Source organism: Bombyx mandarina, chromosome 25 (assembly GCF_030267445.1).
Source record: "Bombyx mandarina strain Sakado chromosome 25, ASM3026744v2".
Taxonomy (NCBI): Eukaryota; Metazoa; Arthropoda; class Insecta; order Lepidoptera; family Bombycidae; genus Bombyx; species Bombyx mandarina.
Genome location: NC_143231.1, coordinates 5,797,520 through 5,810,524, shown reverse-complemented (window position 1 = coordinate 5,810,524; position 13,005 = coordinate 5,797,520). Strand labels below are relative to the sequence as shown.

Here is a 13,005-nt window from a genome sequence, read left to right as displayed (position 1 = left end):
TATCCGTAGATTATAATACACTTATTATTTTTATCTACAGAAAAACCATAGATAATAAAGACAAACTATGGAGGGTAGAGGTAAGGAAAACCGTCTCTTAAGGGAGGGAGCTTGAAAAAGTGTCCCACTTTCAGCACTAATTAACAGTTCAAAAATCCTCCAGAATGGCGCTAGCATAGGCACAGGGTATATGAATTGAGCAGTTGTTAACTGATTGAAGTATGTTGAGTTAGGAAATTTAATATATTTAATGACTAGAGTAGTTAGTGGCAGTGTAATATACAAGAACTCACATGTTTACGTAGTCCAAACTAATTTCGTCAATATAAAATTATTGCTGTGGTAAAATGTAGAGACATCGATTGCATTTTCTCATCAGCTTTAAATAAAATACTTTTTGTGATTTTGTAGTGCTTACAGTTATTTCGTCCTTTTTTAATTCTCTATCTTATTTTAATAACTTTCAGCGCTTTTTTTTCAAATTTGCCCGGTTCCTACTGTAGCGCCACCCTTATTTAGCAGATTTTAACGGACAATTTATCACACACAGATATGGTTCTCCTTACCTCTACCCTCCATTTAAAAAATAAACTGATAACTTTTTGGCGGGAACGCGAGGAGTGAAGTTGTGTGATTTGTTTTATTTCGTCTATTTAGTGTTTCTTCAGGTTTAAATATGTAATAACGGTGGTTTATTAACTGTTTAATATCTGTGAAAGTGCACAAATGTGCGAAAATTATACAAAGCCGCTGGAAGTAACTTCTCGGGATCCTACAAAAAGTCTCAGTAAATTACCACCTTTTTACTGAGATTATATTCATCCCATATCATCTCATTTAATTTCATTTCATTTTATTCCAGTTTTTTTAATGTCTCAAATTGTCATCTTCATTTAATTTCATTTCACTCCATGTTATCATTTTTCATAAAAATAAGAATCTATATATATAAAAATGAATTGCTGTTCGTTAGTCTCGCTAAAACTTGAGAACGGCTGGACCGATTTGGCTAATTTTGGTCTTAAATAAAATTTGGAATTAAATAAAAAATGACGATTTTGTTTTTTCTTTGATGTGTCCTCCCCCCCGTCGGACGGATTCGTTTTGTTTGTTTTAAGTTTATTTTATACAAAAAAGGTCTTTTATTTATAGATTGAGGCACTACGAAGTCTGCCGGATCAACTAGTATTATATAAAATAAGACATGACCTAAAGGTCTTAGCTACCAGATCACAAAATCCCTTAAAAAAGAAAGAAAATAAACTTTTTTAAAGTACGAGTTAACCTTACGTGTAGAGTCTGGCAGTTGAACATGGACATGGATTTATAAATAAACAATCAAGGTGCAAATTTTTAAAACAGACATAGTGACTTACAAAACGTTTGCCATAGAAGGATCCCCATTCGCACTGGAATACTAGTAATTAATATGGAAAACCAAGTCCGTTGTTACAACGATATTGTATCGGAAGCTTTCGATTCTGAAGATGTTAAAACAGACACATCAATAGATCAGGTAAATTCAAGTTTCAAATCCGAGTAATTTTTAAATCTACTTTAGCTAATTAATAAAATTTCAAATAAGTAGCCTAATTAATACTTTTATATATTATTGAATCTTCACAAAATTATAATTAATATTATTTAGTTAGCAAGTAACACTATTAACAAAAATGAATTTATTAGATAATTTATATAAGTGTCCCTAATAACATTAATATAATGAACTTTTTAGTCATTGCTTAAACTTTCAAATTTTACCTTTTTATCACTTAGACCAACTTAATAACCTACTATTATAGAAACCCTTAGTGGTCTGTTGACACCGCTACTGAGCCAGCTGTGATTTTTTCTGGAACTCGGTAGACTCCACTGTGGACACAATGTTTTTAGCATGATTATGCTACAGGAACATCAGTGTTGGCAGTTGTTATTTAAAACATTAGTTTGTTGTTGTTAAAACATGCTCAGTAACCATTCTGTTGCCTTTATTATGGTTAGCAACATGGAGAAAAATAATTATTATGATGAGAATTTAGATTGAGTGACAGTGAAGATTTAATTGATTTTCAAGTCTTAGAAGATATTGTGAAATGTTGATAATAATTCTTACACTTCAAGAGATGGTTCTGAAATTATACTATGAAAGAGATGAATGAGAATTAATAAAAGTGAAATTACATTTTAGACTAATGGTGCAAAGTCACAGATGAATTATATATTCCGGATAGAAAACATTTTAGTGTATCATGAAAGGACATTCTTCACAAGTTCCTAAAACGATTGTGCAGCTGATACAATATATTAAATAGTTTTCCCCAAAAGGAAGTAAACCCAGAATGTACATGGGAGATGGTTTTCAAATCATTTCATATCGCACCACAGTGAATTGCAAAAATTATCTTTAACTTAAGGAGAAAATGCATATGTATAAAATAACTAAAATCAAAGTAAAGGCATATTTAATTTTTCTCTCTTAAATTAAGACCTCTTCTTCCATGTTGCTGAAAAAAGTCTGGATTTGATGGTGTGGTAGGCAGCACTAACAGCTTTCTTTTTTTTACTTTGTCTTTGTTTGAATGAAGTTTGTGAAGAGTGCTCAGCAGTAGGTAGGAGCATGGCCTTGCCCCGGTATTGCTGAAGATCATGAGTGGCAGTAATCATTCACTATCAGGTTGACTGTATAGTGCCCACAAGGACAATAAAAGAGCTTAAGACTAGGATTACCTTTACTCTACAGTATTATTAAGTAGTGACATGATGTTAGACTAGAAAGACTATTCATGGTAGCCTTTGTCAGAGACCAGATAGTACAAGTAAATTTTGGCCATTTGCCTAATACTATATTAGGTCTCTCCCAGTGTTATGTAATTGAAACACATTAGGACATTAGTAGGCCATGTATGACAGATATTACACAACAACAATACACAATATTAAAGATGAGTAGAAGTTGTAGCAATAATGTCTGAAACAATGAAAACCTACACTTTATAACTTTAAAAAAAATTAGTGTGTTTCATAATAGTATAATGAATTCATGCTACCTACATGGGTAAATTTAATTAAATATTTCAAAGCACACTTGTTTGAAATATACCCCTTTAATAACTCCTTTGTTTGAAATATAAATTGCCTGTTACTGACAAATTACAAAGAAAGCAAGAAATCAAAAAACACATCAATCACAACACATTGTTGAATGTGTCTTTCTGAAGTGTTGCCATGAAGTCGTCGTGGCCTAAGCCACATGCGATAAGACGTCCGGTGCATTCGTGTTGAGCGATGCACCAGTGTTCGAATCAGAGGCGGGTACCAATTTTTCTAATGAATTACGTACTCAACAAATATTCACGATTGACTTCCACGATGAAGGAATAACATCGTGTAATAAAAATGAAACCTGCAAAATTATAATTTGCGTAATTAATGGTGGTAAGACCTCTTGTGAGTCTGCGCGGGTAGGTACCACCACCCTGCCTATTTCTGCCGTGAAGCAGTAATGCGTTTCGGTTTAAAGGGTGGGGCAGCCGTTGTAACTATACTGAGATCTTAGATCTTAGACTATGGGCTCCAGTAACCACTTAACACCTGGTGGGGTTGAGCTCGTTCACGCAACTAAGCAATTAAAAAAACATGAAAGACAAATCATATCCAACACATAAAATAAACAGTAAAGTTAAACAGTAGAACCTAGTGTGTACATTGAACATTAAAGTTATTAAGGGGGTGTGAATGAACTTTCTTGTAGTTTTCACAGGTTAGGTTTCTTTCATTAGGATTATTTTAATATTAGATTTTTTCATCATAATGAACAAAGTAATTTAAAAAATATAGGATAAATAGTGAGTAATAATACTAAATAAAATAATTATTGCATTTCACAGATTTATGTTGAAAAAACAATTTTGAAATTGTACAAGGAATTTGAGAAAAATTCCTCCATTGATCCTGATTTACCACTTTTGATAAAAGAAGTTCACAGCAAGCTATTAAAAAAATGTTTAATCAATTTGCCAAAAAGTTATGAATGCCTTGATGCTAGCAGAACCTGGATCATATATTGGATTCTACATTCACTATGGATTCTTAATGACATGCCCGACCATGAGACTCTTTCTGCAGTAGTAAAATTCTTAGATCAGTGTCAACATGAAGATGGCGGTTATGGTGGGGGGCCTAGACAATATCCACATTTGGGAACAACATATGCAGCTGTTAATGCCCTTAGCATAATAGGAACAGATGAGGCTTATGACTCAATAGATAGAAGTAGCTTACAAAGATTTCTGTGGACAGTTAGAGATGTTGATGGATCCTTTGCTCTTCATAAGGATGGAGAACAAGATATTAGAGGCGCATATTGTGCAATTAGTATAGCCAAAATGACAAATACATACACAGAAGCATTATTTGATAAAACGGCAGAATGGATTGTTAGTTGTCAGACATATGAGGGTGGCTTTGCTGGTTGTCCTGGTATGGAAGCACATGGTGGCTATGCATTCTGTGGAATCGCATCCTTAGCTCTATTAAATAGAACACAATTATGTGATATAGATTCACTGCTTAGGTGGTCAGTAAACAGACAGATGAGGATAGAGGGTGGATTTCAAGGAAGGACAAACAAACTTGTAGATGGATGTTATTCTTTTTGGCAAGGTGCTGCTTTTCCTATTATAAGTGCAATACTTTCAAAAGGTAAGGACATAGTTCTTTCTTAAATATCTCATACTGCATTTAATCTGCATTTGAAAGCAAAAGAAAAGCAATTCTTGCAATTGTATGTTTGTCAAGATAGCAATTGCATTTTGGAAGAGAACTTGATTCTATCAACATTTAGCATAGGTTTGAACTCGGATTTCCAATAGGGACTGGTTGGTGATGTAACACATTCCAACTCCAAAGCTCCAAAATCTAGTCATTTTCGCCAAAGATTCCGTCAGTTAGGTGTCCTTGGGATGGCGAAATTGTTTGTAGTGTTATTGCTTTTACTACTCTCGGGTTCTGTCCCAGGCGAGACATTGGGTCCCGGTCGAGGCTCAAAATCTCAAGTGAGAGAACAGGGACAGTTCTTTAATGAGTTTCTTAATTTGACTTGCACTCCCTTTCGCTACGGGGATCTCGTCAGAGATTCGGTGTCGGCCCAAAAAAATGTGTATACACAAGGGCGCAAGGCGCTTCAGTACCACCATTATATACCAATTTAAGTTGAAGACCATCTGAACACACGGCGTGATGCGGGAACTTAAAGGCTTATTACACTTGGCTAAATTTAGTCGACTGAATTCAGAAGCAAATTTAGAAGCAAGTTAGAAGCTTCTGATTACACTGTTCTTAATTCAGTTAGTGAATCAATTGCCAGTTCAAACGCGACGAAGTTGGACGATTCGTGTGTGTGAGAGGATGACCCCAGTATTATCTAGATAACAAAAAATTGGTCTTGGCGTAGACCTCGCTGTCGACTCAGATAAATAAAAATAAGAAAAATAAGAATATCGGTGAAGAAATATTTATTGCTGAGAGGAAAGTTAGAATATGAACATTATGAGTGATTTAGAACCAGCAGACCTAAGAAATTATCTACGAATGGATTTGAGATCGTTTGACCTAACATTAAACCTTGTGACACCGTTTATTCAAGAGCAGGATACTATCCTACGAGATAGTATAAGTTCAAAAGAAAGATTGGCTGTGACATTAAGATTTCTTGCAACAGGAAATTCGTATCAAGATTTAAAATTTAGTTCTTTAATATCCCAACCCCTGCTGACAAAAATTATCCCTGAAACATGGGCTATTTATAAATGTCTGGCATATTAAATAAAGATGATATCAGTCAGAAACTATCCTTGCTACTGAATTTAGTAGGCTAACTTACTGAATGCAATTACACTTCACTGAATTCAGTCGACTAAATTTAGCCAAGTGTAATAAGCCTTTTAATTTGGGCTATCACACAGAAATGTTTAGTAGTGGACCTCCCGCTCCATCGAAATAGTCGAATTGGAGGGTAAGAGCTCGGCCATCTCTTTCGCACTGTGAGTTAAGCACTTACCAGGCATGCAGTGGTCACCTTGACGATTAACGACAAAGCTCCACTCCCTGAGAGAGATGTCTATGGGCTCTTTAACTACTCGCCAGTCTTAGTAACTGTTGTGGAACCTATTGAGGCCGGTAGTACTCGTGTACAACCTCCATGGACTATACAAAATATGATAGGTTTCGTTTTTCGAGCTAATCAGACAGAATCCTAACATTGATTTGGAATGTTTCGGTTTCCGTTTCGCACTGCCCAGATATTAGCTGTAAGATATCGAGGATGTCTGTTTTAGTCTACTTTAAAAACAAGAAGAAAAGTATCTAAGCGTAAACTGTTTACATTACCACGTTTAAACAATCAAGTCTAAGGCATAAAGTAATAGCTGTTTAATATTGCCATAGATACAAACCACTTTACATTTCAGATAATAAGGAACTTATTGAGACAGTTCTTTTCAATCAATCTGCCCTACAGGAATACATTTTGATATGTTGTCAAAATCGGGATGGTGGTCTGATTGATAAGCCTGGCAAGTAAGTAATTTATTACCTCTATACAATATCAAAGTTTAATAATTTTCTTTATGTAACAATATGTCGAGTCGAGCATTTAATGTAAACTGATGTTAATAAAAGTGGAAGGATAGTAGATAAACTCTTCAGTAGTTAAGGCTAGTAGATAAACTCTTAAGTAGTTAAGGCTAGTTTGTTTTCCCTTAAATTTTTCTGAATCACATTGCCTGATTAATGGTGGATAACTGTAAAACAAAAAGTTAACTGTTGACTTAATATATTTAATGAATTGATATATCGTATTTTTTTTTGTTTCAGGCCTAGAGACATTTACCATACATGTTATGGCCTCAGTGGATTATCGGTAGCGCAACATGGTACAGGGGTTATGGATCCCTACGTAGTTGGATCACCTAGTAATGAACTGAATAGAGTGCATCCTTTGCATAATGTTGCACCTCATTTGGTTTACAACAGTGTTCACTATTTTATCAGGCACCCGCCTCCAGTCAAAGACAAGAATTAACAATAATTTCATTTTTGTTGTCTATCTGTTAAAAAGCCATATGTAGGATACATTATTCTCACAATGATGAGTTTTAAAATATATAATATGGAAAATGATGCTTTTAAAAAAAACTCAATTTATTAAACGAAATTGTATTTCTTACTGGTGTTAGGACCTCTTGTGATTCCGCACGGGTAGGTACCACCACGCGGCCTATTTCTACCGTGAAGCAGTAATACGTTTCGGCTTGAAGGGTGGGGCAGCCGTTGTAACTATACTGAGATCTTACAACTTACATCTCAAGGTGGGTGGCGCATTTACGTTGTAGATGTCTATGGGCTCTAGTAACCACTTAACACCAGGTGGGCTGAGAGCTCGTCCACCCATGTAAGCAATAAAAAAAAAATTCATTGTTTAAAAAATCAGAGTTTATATTTTTGAAATATAAATAAAAATGCACCAGAATTTATTTGATGTAATAACTTATGTTTATTATTTATATTCATTTTATTAGCTGGCTTAATTCAAATAAATGAATATGACTATTGTTATTTTATTACAAATAATTTTTTTTCAAACATGACAATACCCAAGTTTAATTTACAGAAAAAAAGCAGTTGAAATGATGTTGAGTTTCAGAGAACAGATTAAACAACATATCACAAAATACATAACTATAAAAGTAATGTAATCAACACACAGTTTCAACAAAAAACAATCTTAAAAAAAAACCTAAAATATAAATGACACAATGTTAACTGCTAAGTTCATGTTCAACTTGGGAGTAGGTATAGCTCCTGAGGCCATTTTCATAACAGATTACTGCTATGTAGTGATTATGACAGCCGCCTATCAGTACTTTTTATAAAATAATAATGAGTAGCAATTGGGATTTTTATACTTTCTTTAATTCATATTAAGTAATTGGCAACAATCAACATAGCATTTGTAATTGTTGACTGTAAATATTTATAAAATCCAGACACTTTACTGTTACATGAGTTTGCTAAACTAGTATAATGCTGTTGTAAGATTTGATTTTTACATGTCATTATAATAATCTAATATAAAATAAAAACTTTCAAATTTTAACACAGTTGTAACACTGAAGCCTTATTATAATAAAGCCAATATTATGTAACAAATAACAATAAATTAATATTATAGATATGAAATTCTTATTTGAAATACTAAACTAAAACAAATTCTTCAGACTCTAAGTCTGTATCGCTGTCTTGCATATGTGGAGTGACCCAATGTTGTTCTGTTTCAAAAAAGGAATATCTAGCATTGGGAGTATCCATAAGTGAATCGCAGGAGCCATTATTTAGAGTAAATATAGGATATTCATATCCTGATGATACACCCTGAGGTACTAGGAATGATTTTATTATATTTATAAATGTTTCAAAATCATGTTGGGTTCCAAGATAAAAACCAATACAACATGATGGATCCATCTTTGCAAGTGGCATTTTTCTTGGAGAACGACAATGAAAACTTTGTAAAGAGAAATTGGGTTGCCAAACATCTACCATTTCTTGGCAGTAATGTGGATCCAGATGAATGAGTTTGTCATCTTGATAGCCAACAAAATATAGAGAATGTTTTGGCCTTCCACCAATGATTCCAATGCAAAAATCTAATGTTAATAATGATGTGAGGCATGGGCCATATATTGGATTAAATTTTTCAGTGCCTAATTTCACTGGAACTAGAAGAATAAGTGACTTCCAAGCTCCATGTAACAACTGACACATAGAATATATATCTTGAATATAAACAGTTGAATCTTGAGCAACATAAACTTCTAAATGATCAAATTCATAATTCTCTTTTGAAGCTGATGCAACTAGAGATTTCAAACAATGTGCTACAGATGCAGGGCCATACCAATCACCTGGCTTCTTGCCTAAAGCTTCTCCCAAACTCACCATCTGATGTATTGACAGAGGACTATTAACTGAAGACTTATCTCCAAACCACTTTATAATTTTTCTATGTAAACAATCTTCTTGAAATTCTCTAGCATTTTGAATGGGTTTCTCAGGTAACCATCTCCATGAACGGCCTAAGAAATGGCAAACTAAAGCCTGAGCCAACATCATTTGTCCACTTCGAAGCATACAACCCCAACCACAATCAGTTGTAAAAGTTGAACCTGTCATAGTAGGGAATTCCCTTCTGTAAGTCATCCATATTTTACTTACAAAATCTGATTTAAATCCTTCTATACCCTCTCCATATATTTGTTCCATTGGTTGATGTGCAGTTGCTTCCATGCCCACTTCTGTGGAAGATTCCAGTGAGCCAGTTGGGCTTAATTTTCGGTGATAACATCGGCCCAACAACCAAACCGGAGATTCTTTAGAAAAGTTTGTTTTTAATTTTACTGTCCATCCAAATTTTACATTGTTCCACATAGATAATAATCGTGATTCCACTTTACCTTTGAGATCAATTGAATCTTCAGCATTGTCTCGAGCGTTTGTCAGTGGGGTATGAGGTGCTTTGTTTACCTTCGAAGACGACGAACTTTGCCTTAGGCCATTATTTAAATCGTTTAGTTCATGACTCGGAATACTGAAACCGCTTGAACCATTCATTGCAATTGACAATGAGAACTATGGTACATTAAAAAATGTTGTTATCAACATGGTTTCACTATGATTTCATTCTCAAACACGTCCAGATTTATTTGAATGCATAGTAGAAGGCAGTCTAAATGATGTAGTTCACAAGTTTCAATTGGTAAATTTACCCTTTGGTTCATATGGCCTAAATTCTTAATAATTTTATATTTGCGTTTACGCACACACTACACAGCATTGAATTGAAGTTGAAGTAGTAGGTAGTATGTATTCTTTTTTACATTGATTTGTCCATTATACAATTAAAGGAAGCGATGCTCATACAGCCGGTCTTTTACATTATGACCATAGATTATACACTTCATATTTTTGAGATTATGACAATGCACCTTCCAAAGTTCCATCTGGGTAACTTTGTCCCGCCATGCGAACTGCGAATGTTTCAGTTTTCCTGGATATTAAGAAAAAATATGGATTTTCCGTGGGTTTTAAACGTTTACAATTAAAATTTAAATTATTTTTCATGTGCATAGAGTGAAAATCGCACAAAATGGACAAAAAAATTGTGGGCCAATGTTATATTGAGAAGGGGGTAACTTTGCCAGTATAAGAACTGGCAATACAATTTTGATGTATTTTTACATTTAAAGCCCTATGATAACATTTGATTTCTTTTGTAAATAAATAAATTAGGCCCCCCATCTTATGACAGCTGTTTATAGGTTTTTTTTTATTTTATTGACCTTGTAGGCAGACGAGCATACGGCCCACCTGATGGTGAGTGGTTACCGTCGCCCATAGACTTCAGCAATGCCAAGGGCAGAGCCAAGCCGCTGCCTACCGCTTAATACTCTCCACAAGCCTCGTTTGAAGAAGGACATGTCATAGCGCTCGGGAAACACCGTGGAGGGGAGCTCATTCCATAGCCGGATGGTACGTGGCAAAAAGGATCTCTGGAAACGCACTGTGGATGACCGCAGTGGCTCCAGGTAGTATGGATGAACTCTACTCCGGTGGCGGGCGGTGCGATGGTAAAAACGAGATGCCGGTATCATCTCGAACAATTCCTCAGAGCACTCCCCATGGAACATACGGTACAGAATACAGAGGGAACCGAAATCCCTCCGCAGACCCAGAGGCTCCAAACGATCCGTAAGAATGGGATTATCAACAATCCGAACGGCTCTCCTCTGTATGGAGTCAAATGGAAGAAGCTGGTATTTGGGAGCCCCGGCCCAGATATGGGAGCAGTACTCCACGCGAGGCCGGACTTGTGCTTTATAAAGCAAAAGTCTTTGTCCAGGCGTGAAGTACCGCTTTGCTCTGTTGAGGACTCCCAGCATTTTGGACGCCAACTTGGCTTTGCCTTCCAAATGACTCCGAAACTGGACATCGCTCGAAATGTCGACCCCAAGTATCCCAATACTCTCGGAAGGTTGCAGGGATACTCCTTGGAATTGCGGCGCCATGACAAAGGGGTCCTTCTTCGCAGTGAACGCGCAAACCTGTGTCTTTATCGGGTTGAATTGAACTTGGAACCCCATTCGGAGACTCGCCCCAGAGAGTTCTCCACTTCAGACACAAGTTTTGATCGTCTCTCTTGCACCGCGCTCCGAGAGAGACTCTGATGGCCGATATATCGCGCATCTCCCGTGCTGTCATCCGCATAGCAATGCATGCCATCAATAGACAGCATGTCATTGATATACAGGATGAAAAGCGTGGGGGAGAGCACCGAACCTTGTGGAACGCCAGCGTTAATGGTCATGGTATCAGAACAGTCACCGTCTACAACGACCGTGATGCTCCGCCCATCCAAAAAGCTAGCGATCCACTTGCAGAGACCCTCGGGGATTCCGTAAGATGGTAGCTTCGATAGAAGTGCCTTATGCCAGACCCTGTCGAAGGCCTTTGCGATATCAAGGCTCACAGCAAGAGCCTCGCCCTTGCTCTCCAAGGTTTCAGCTCACCTGTGAGTAAGGTATACAAGAAGATCGCCAGCTGAGCGACCGTGACGGAAACCGTACTGTCGGTCACTGATCAGCTGGCGAACCTCAAGATACTTCAGGAGTTGTGTATTTATTATTCGCTCCATCACCTTGGAAAGCAAGGAAGTTATCGCGATAGGCCTATAGCTCGACGGGTCTGACCGGTCACCCTTCTTGGGGATAGGGTGGACGTGGGCGGTCTTCCATGAAGACGGAACCCTGTTAGCGCAATAAGAGAAGCGATACAAACGCGTCAGCGCAGGTGTCAGCTCAGGGGCGCACGTTTTCAGAACCACTGCGGGGATGCCGTCTGGCCCACTCGACTTATGGACGTCCAAGAGTCGGAGCTCCCGCCTAACTGCACACTGTGTGAAGCAGATATCCGGCAGGGAGCTATCACACCGGGGGATGTTCGGTGGTGTGGCACCCCCGTCGTCCACAGTCGAGTTCGAGGCGAAGAGTTTGACCAGAAGGTCAGTCTTCTCTTTCGCGCTGTGGGTCAGAGTGTCATCAGACTTGCGCAGTGGTGGGAGACTAGACCTGCAAAAGTTTCCTTCTGCAGCTTTGGCAAGCGACCAAAAAGCACGGCTCCCGGAGGGATAGCTCTTTAATCGCTCGCCAACTCTAGCAACGTGCTCCGACTTCGCCTTGGCAATTACCTTCTTATAGGACCTGGAAGCGGTCGGATCTGTGGTCAGCAGAAGGTCCAACAAAGAAGGTTCGTGCCCCTCGATCTCTGGGACACGGGTGGGCTGTGTCACCAGCTGGGAGAAGCCGTAGGCCAAGGCGAAATCGTAGGCAGTCCAACCCGGGAGGTCAATGGTTCTGGACCCCAACCACTCTTGGTGGTGAGCGTTAAAGTCTCCAAGAACCACCACCTCCGCAGATGGGTACTGCTCAAGCACGCGGTTAGTCCCCTCTTGCATATGCTCAAACAGAGCTGAACCTGCATCACTGCTGTGGGACCTGTACAGGCACGCGTAGATTCGGATACAGCCCCCGTAATCCACGCGCAGCCACAAGAGGGACAGGTCCCGTTGTTCAAGGCCCCAAAGACGGCGACAACAGACATCCGCCCGGACGAATACGCACACCCCGGCTTTACGTAGGAAGTTGTGCTCCAATACGTAGCCGGGGTATTCAAGGTATGAGGTATCGTCCGGAGCAGATATCTGCGTCTCCGTTAAAAAAAGCAGGGCAGGCTGCGCCGTCTCAAGGTGGTGGTGTACGGCGTCAAGGTTGCTATGTAGGCCCCTGACATTGCTGAAATCCACATTAAATGTGGAATGGGGAACCGCCTGTAAAACCCTTTTCTTTTTTTTAGACTTCATAAATTATATTTCCGGAGAGTAGGATTAGGAGA

At 38.0% G+C, this 13,005-nt stretch overlaps 2 protein-coding genes across 2 annotated transcripts; one reads left to right on the top strand and one right to left on the bottom strand.

The window, feature by feature from the left end:
* Positions 1 to 622: 622 nt before the first annotated feature.
* Positions 623 to 8,238, top strand: Fntb (Farnesyl transferase beta subunit). The gene is made up of 5 exons (XM_028178114.2): positions 623 to 787; positions 1,153 to 1,516; positions 3,888 to 4,701; positions 6,468 to 6,576; positions 6,874 to 8,238. The coding sequence occupies exons 2-5, from the start codon at positions 1,430 to 1,432 to the stop codon at positions 7,079 to 7,081; spliced, it is 1,218 nt and encodes a 405-aa protein (XP_028033915.1). The 5' UTR covers positions 623 to 787; positions 1,153 to 1,429; the 3' UTR covers positions 7,082 to 8,238.
* Atg4b (Autophagy-related 4b) lies at positions 7,529 to 9,968 on the bottom strand. Its single transcript, XM_028178102.2, has 2 exons — positions 9,513 to 9,968; positions 7,529 to 9,428 (listed from the first exon to the last, which is right to left on the bottom strand). The coding sequence occupies exons 1-2, from the start codon at positions 9,667 to 9,669 to the stop codon at positions 8,254 to 8,256; spliced, it is 1,332 nt and encodes a 443-aa protein (XP_028033903.2). The 5' UTR covers positions 9,670 to 9,968; the 3' UTR covers positions 7,529 to 8,253.
* Positions 9,969 to 13,005: the final 3,037 nt, after the last annotated feature.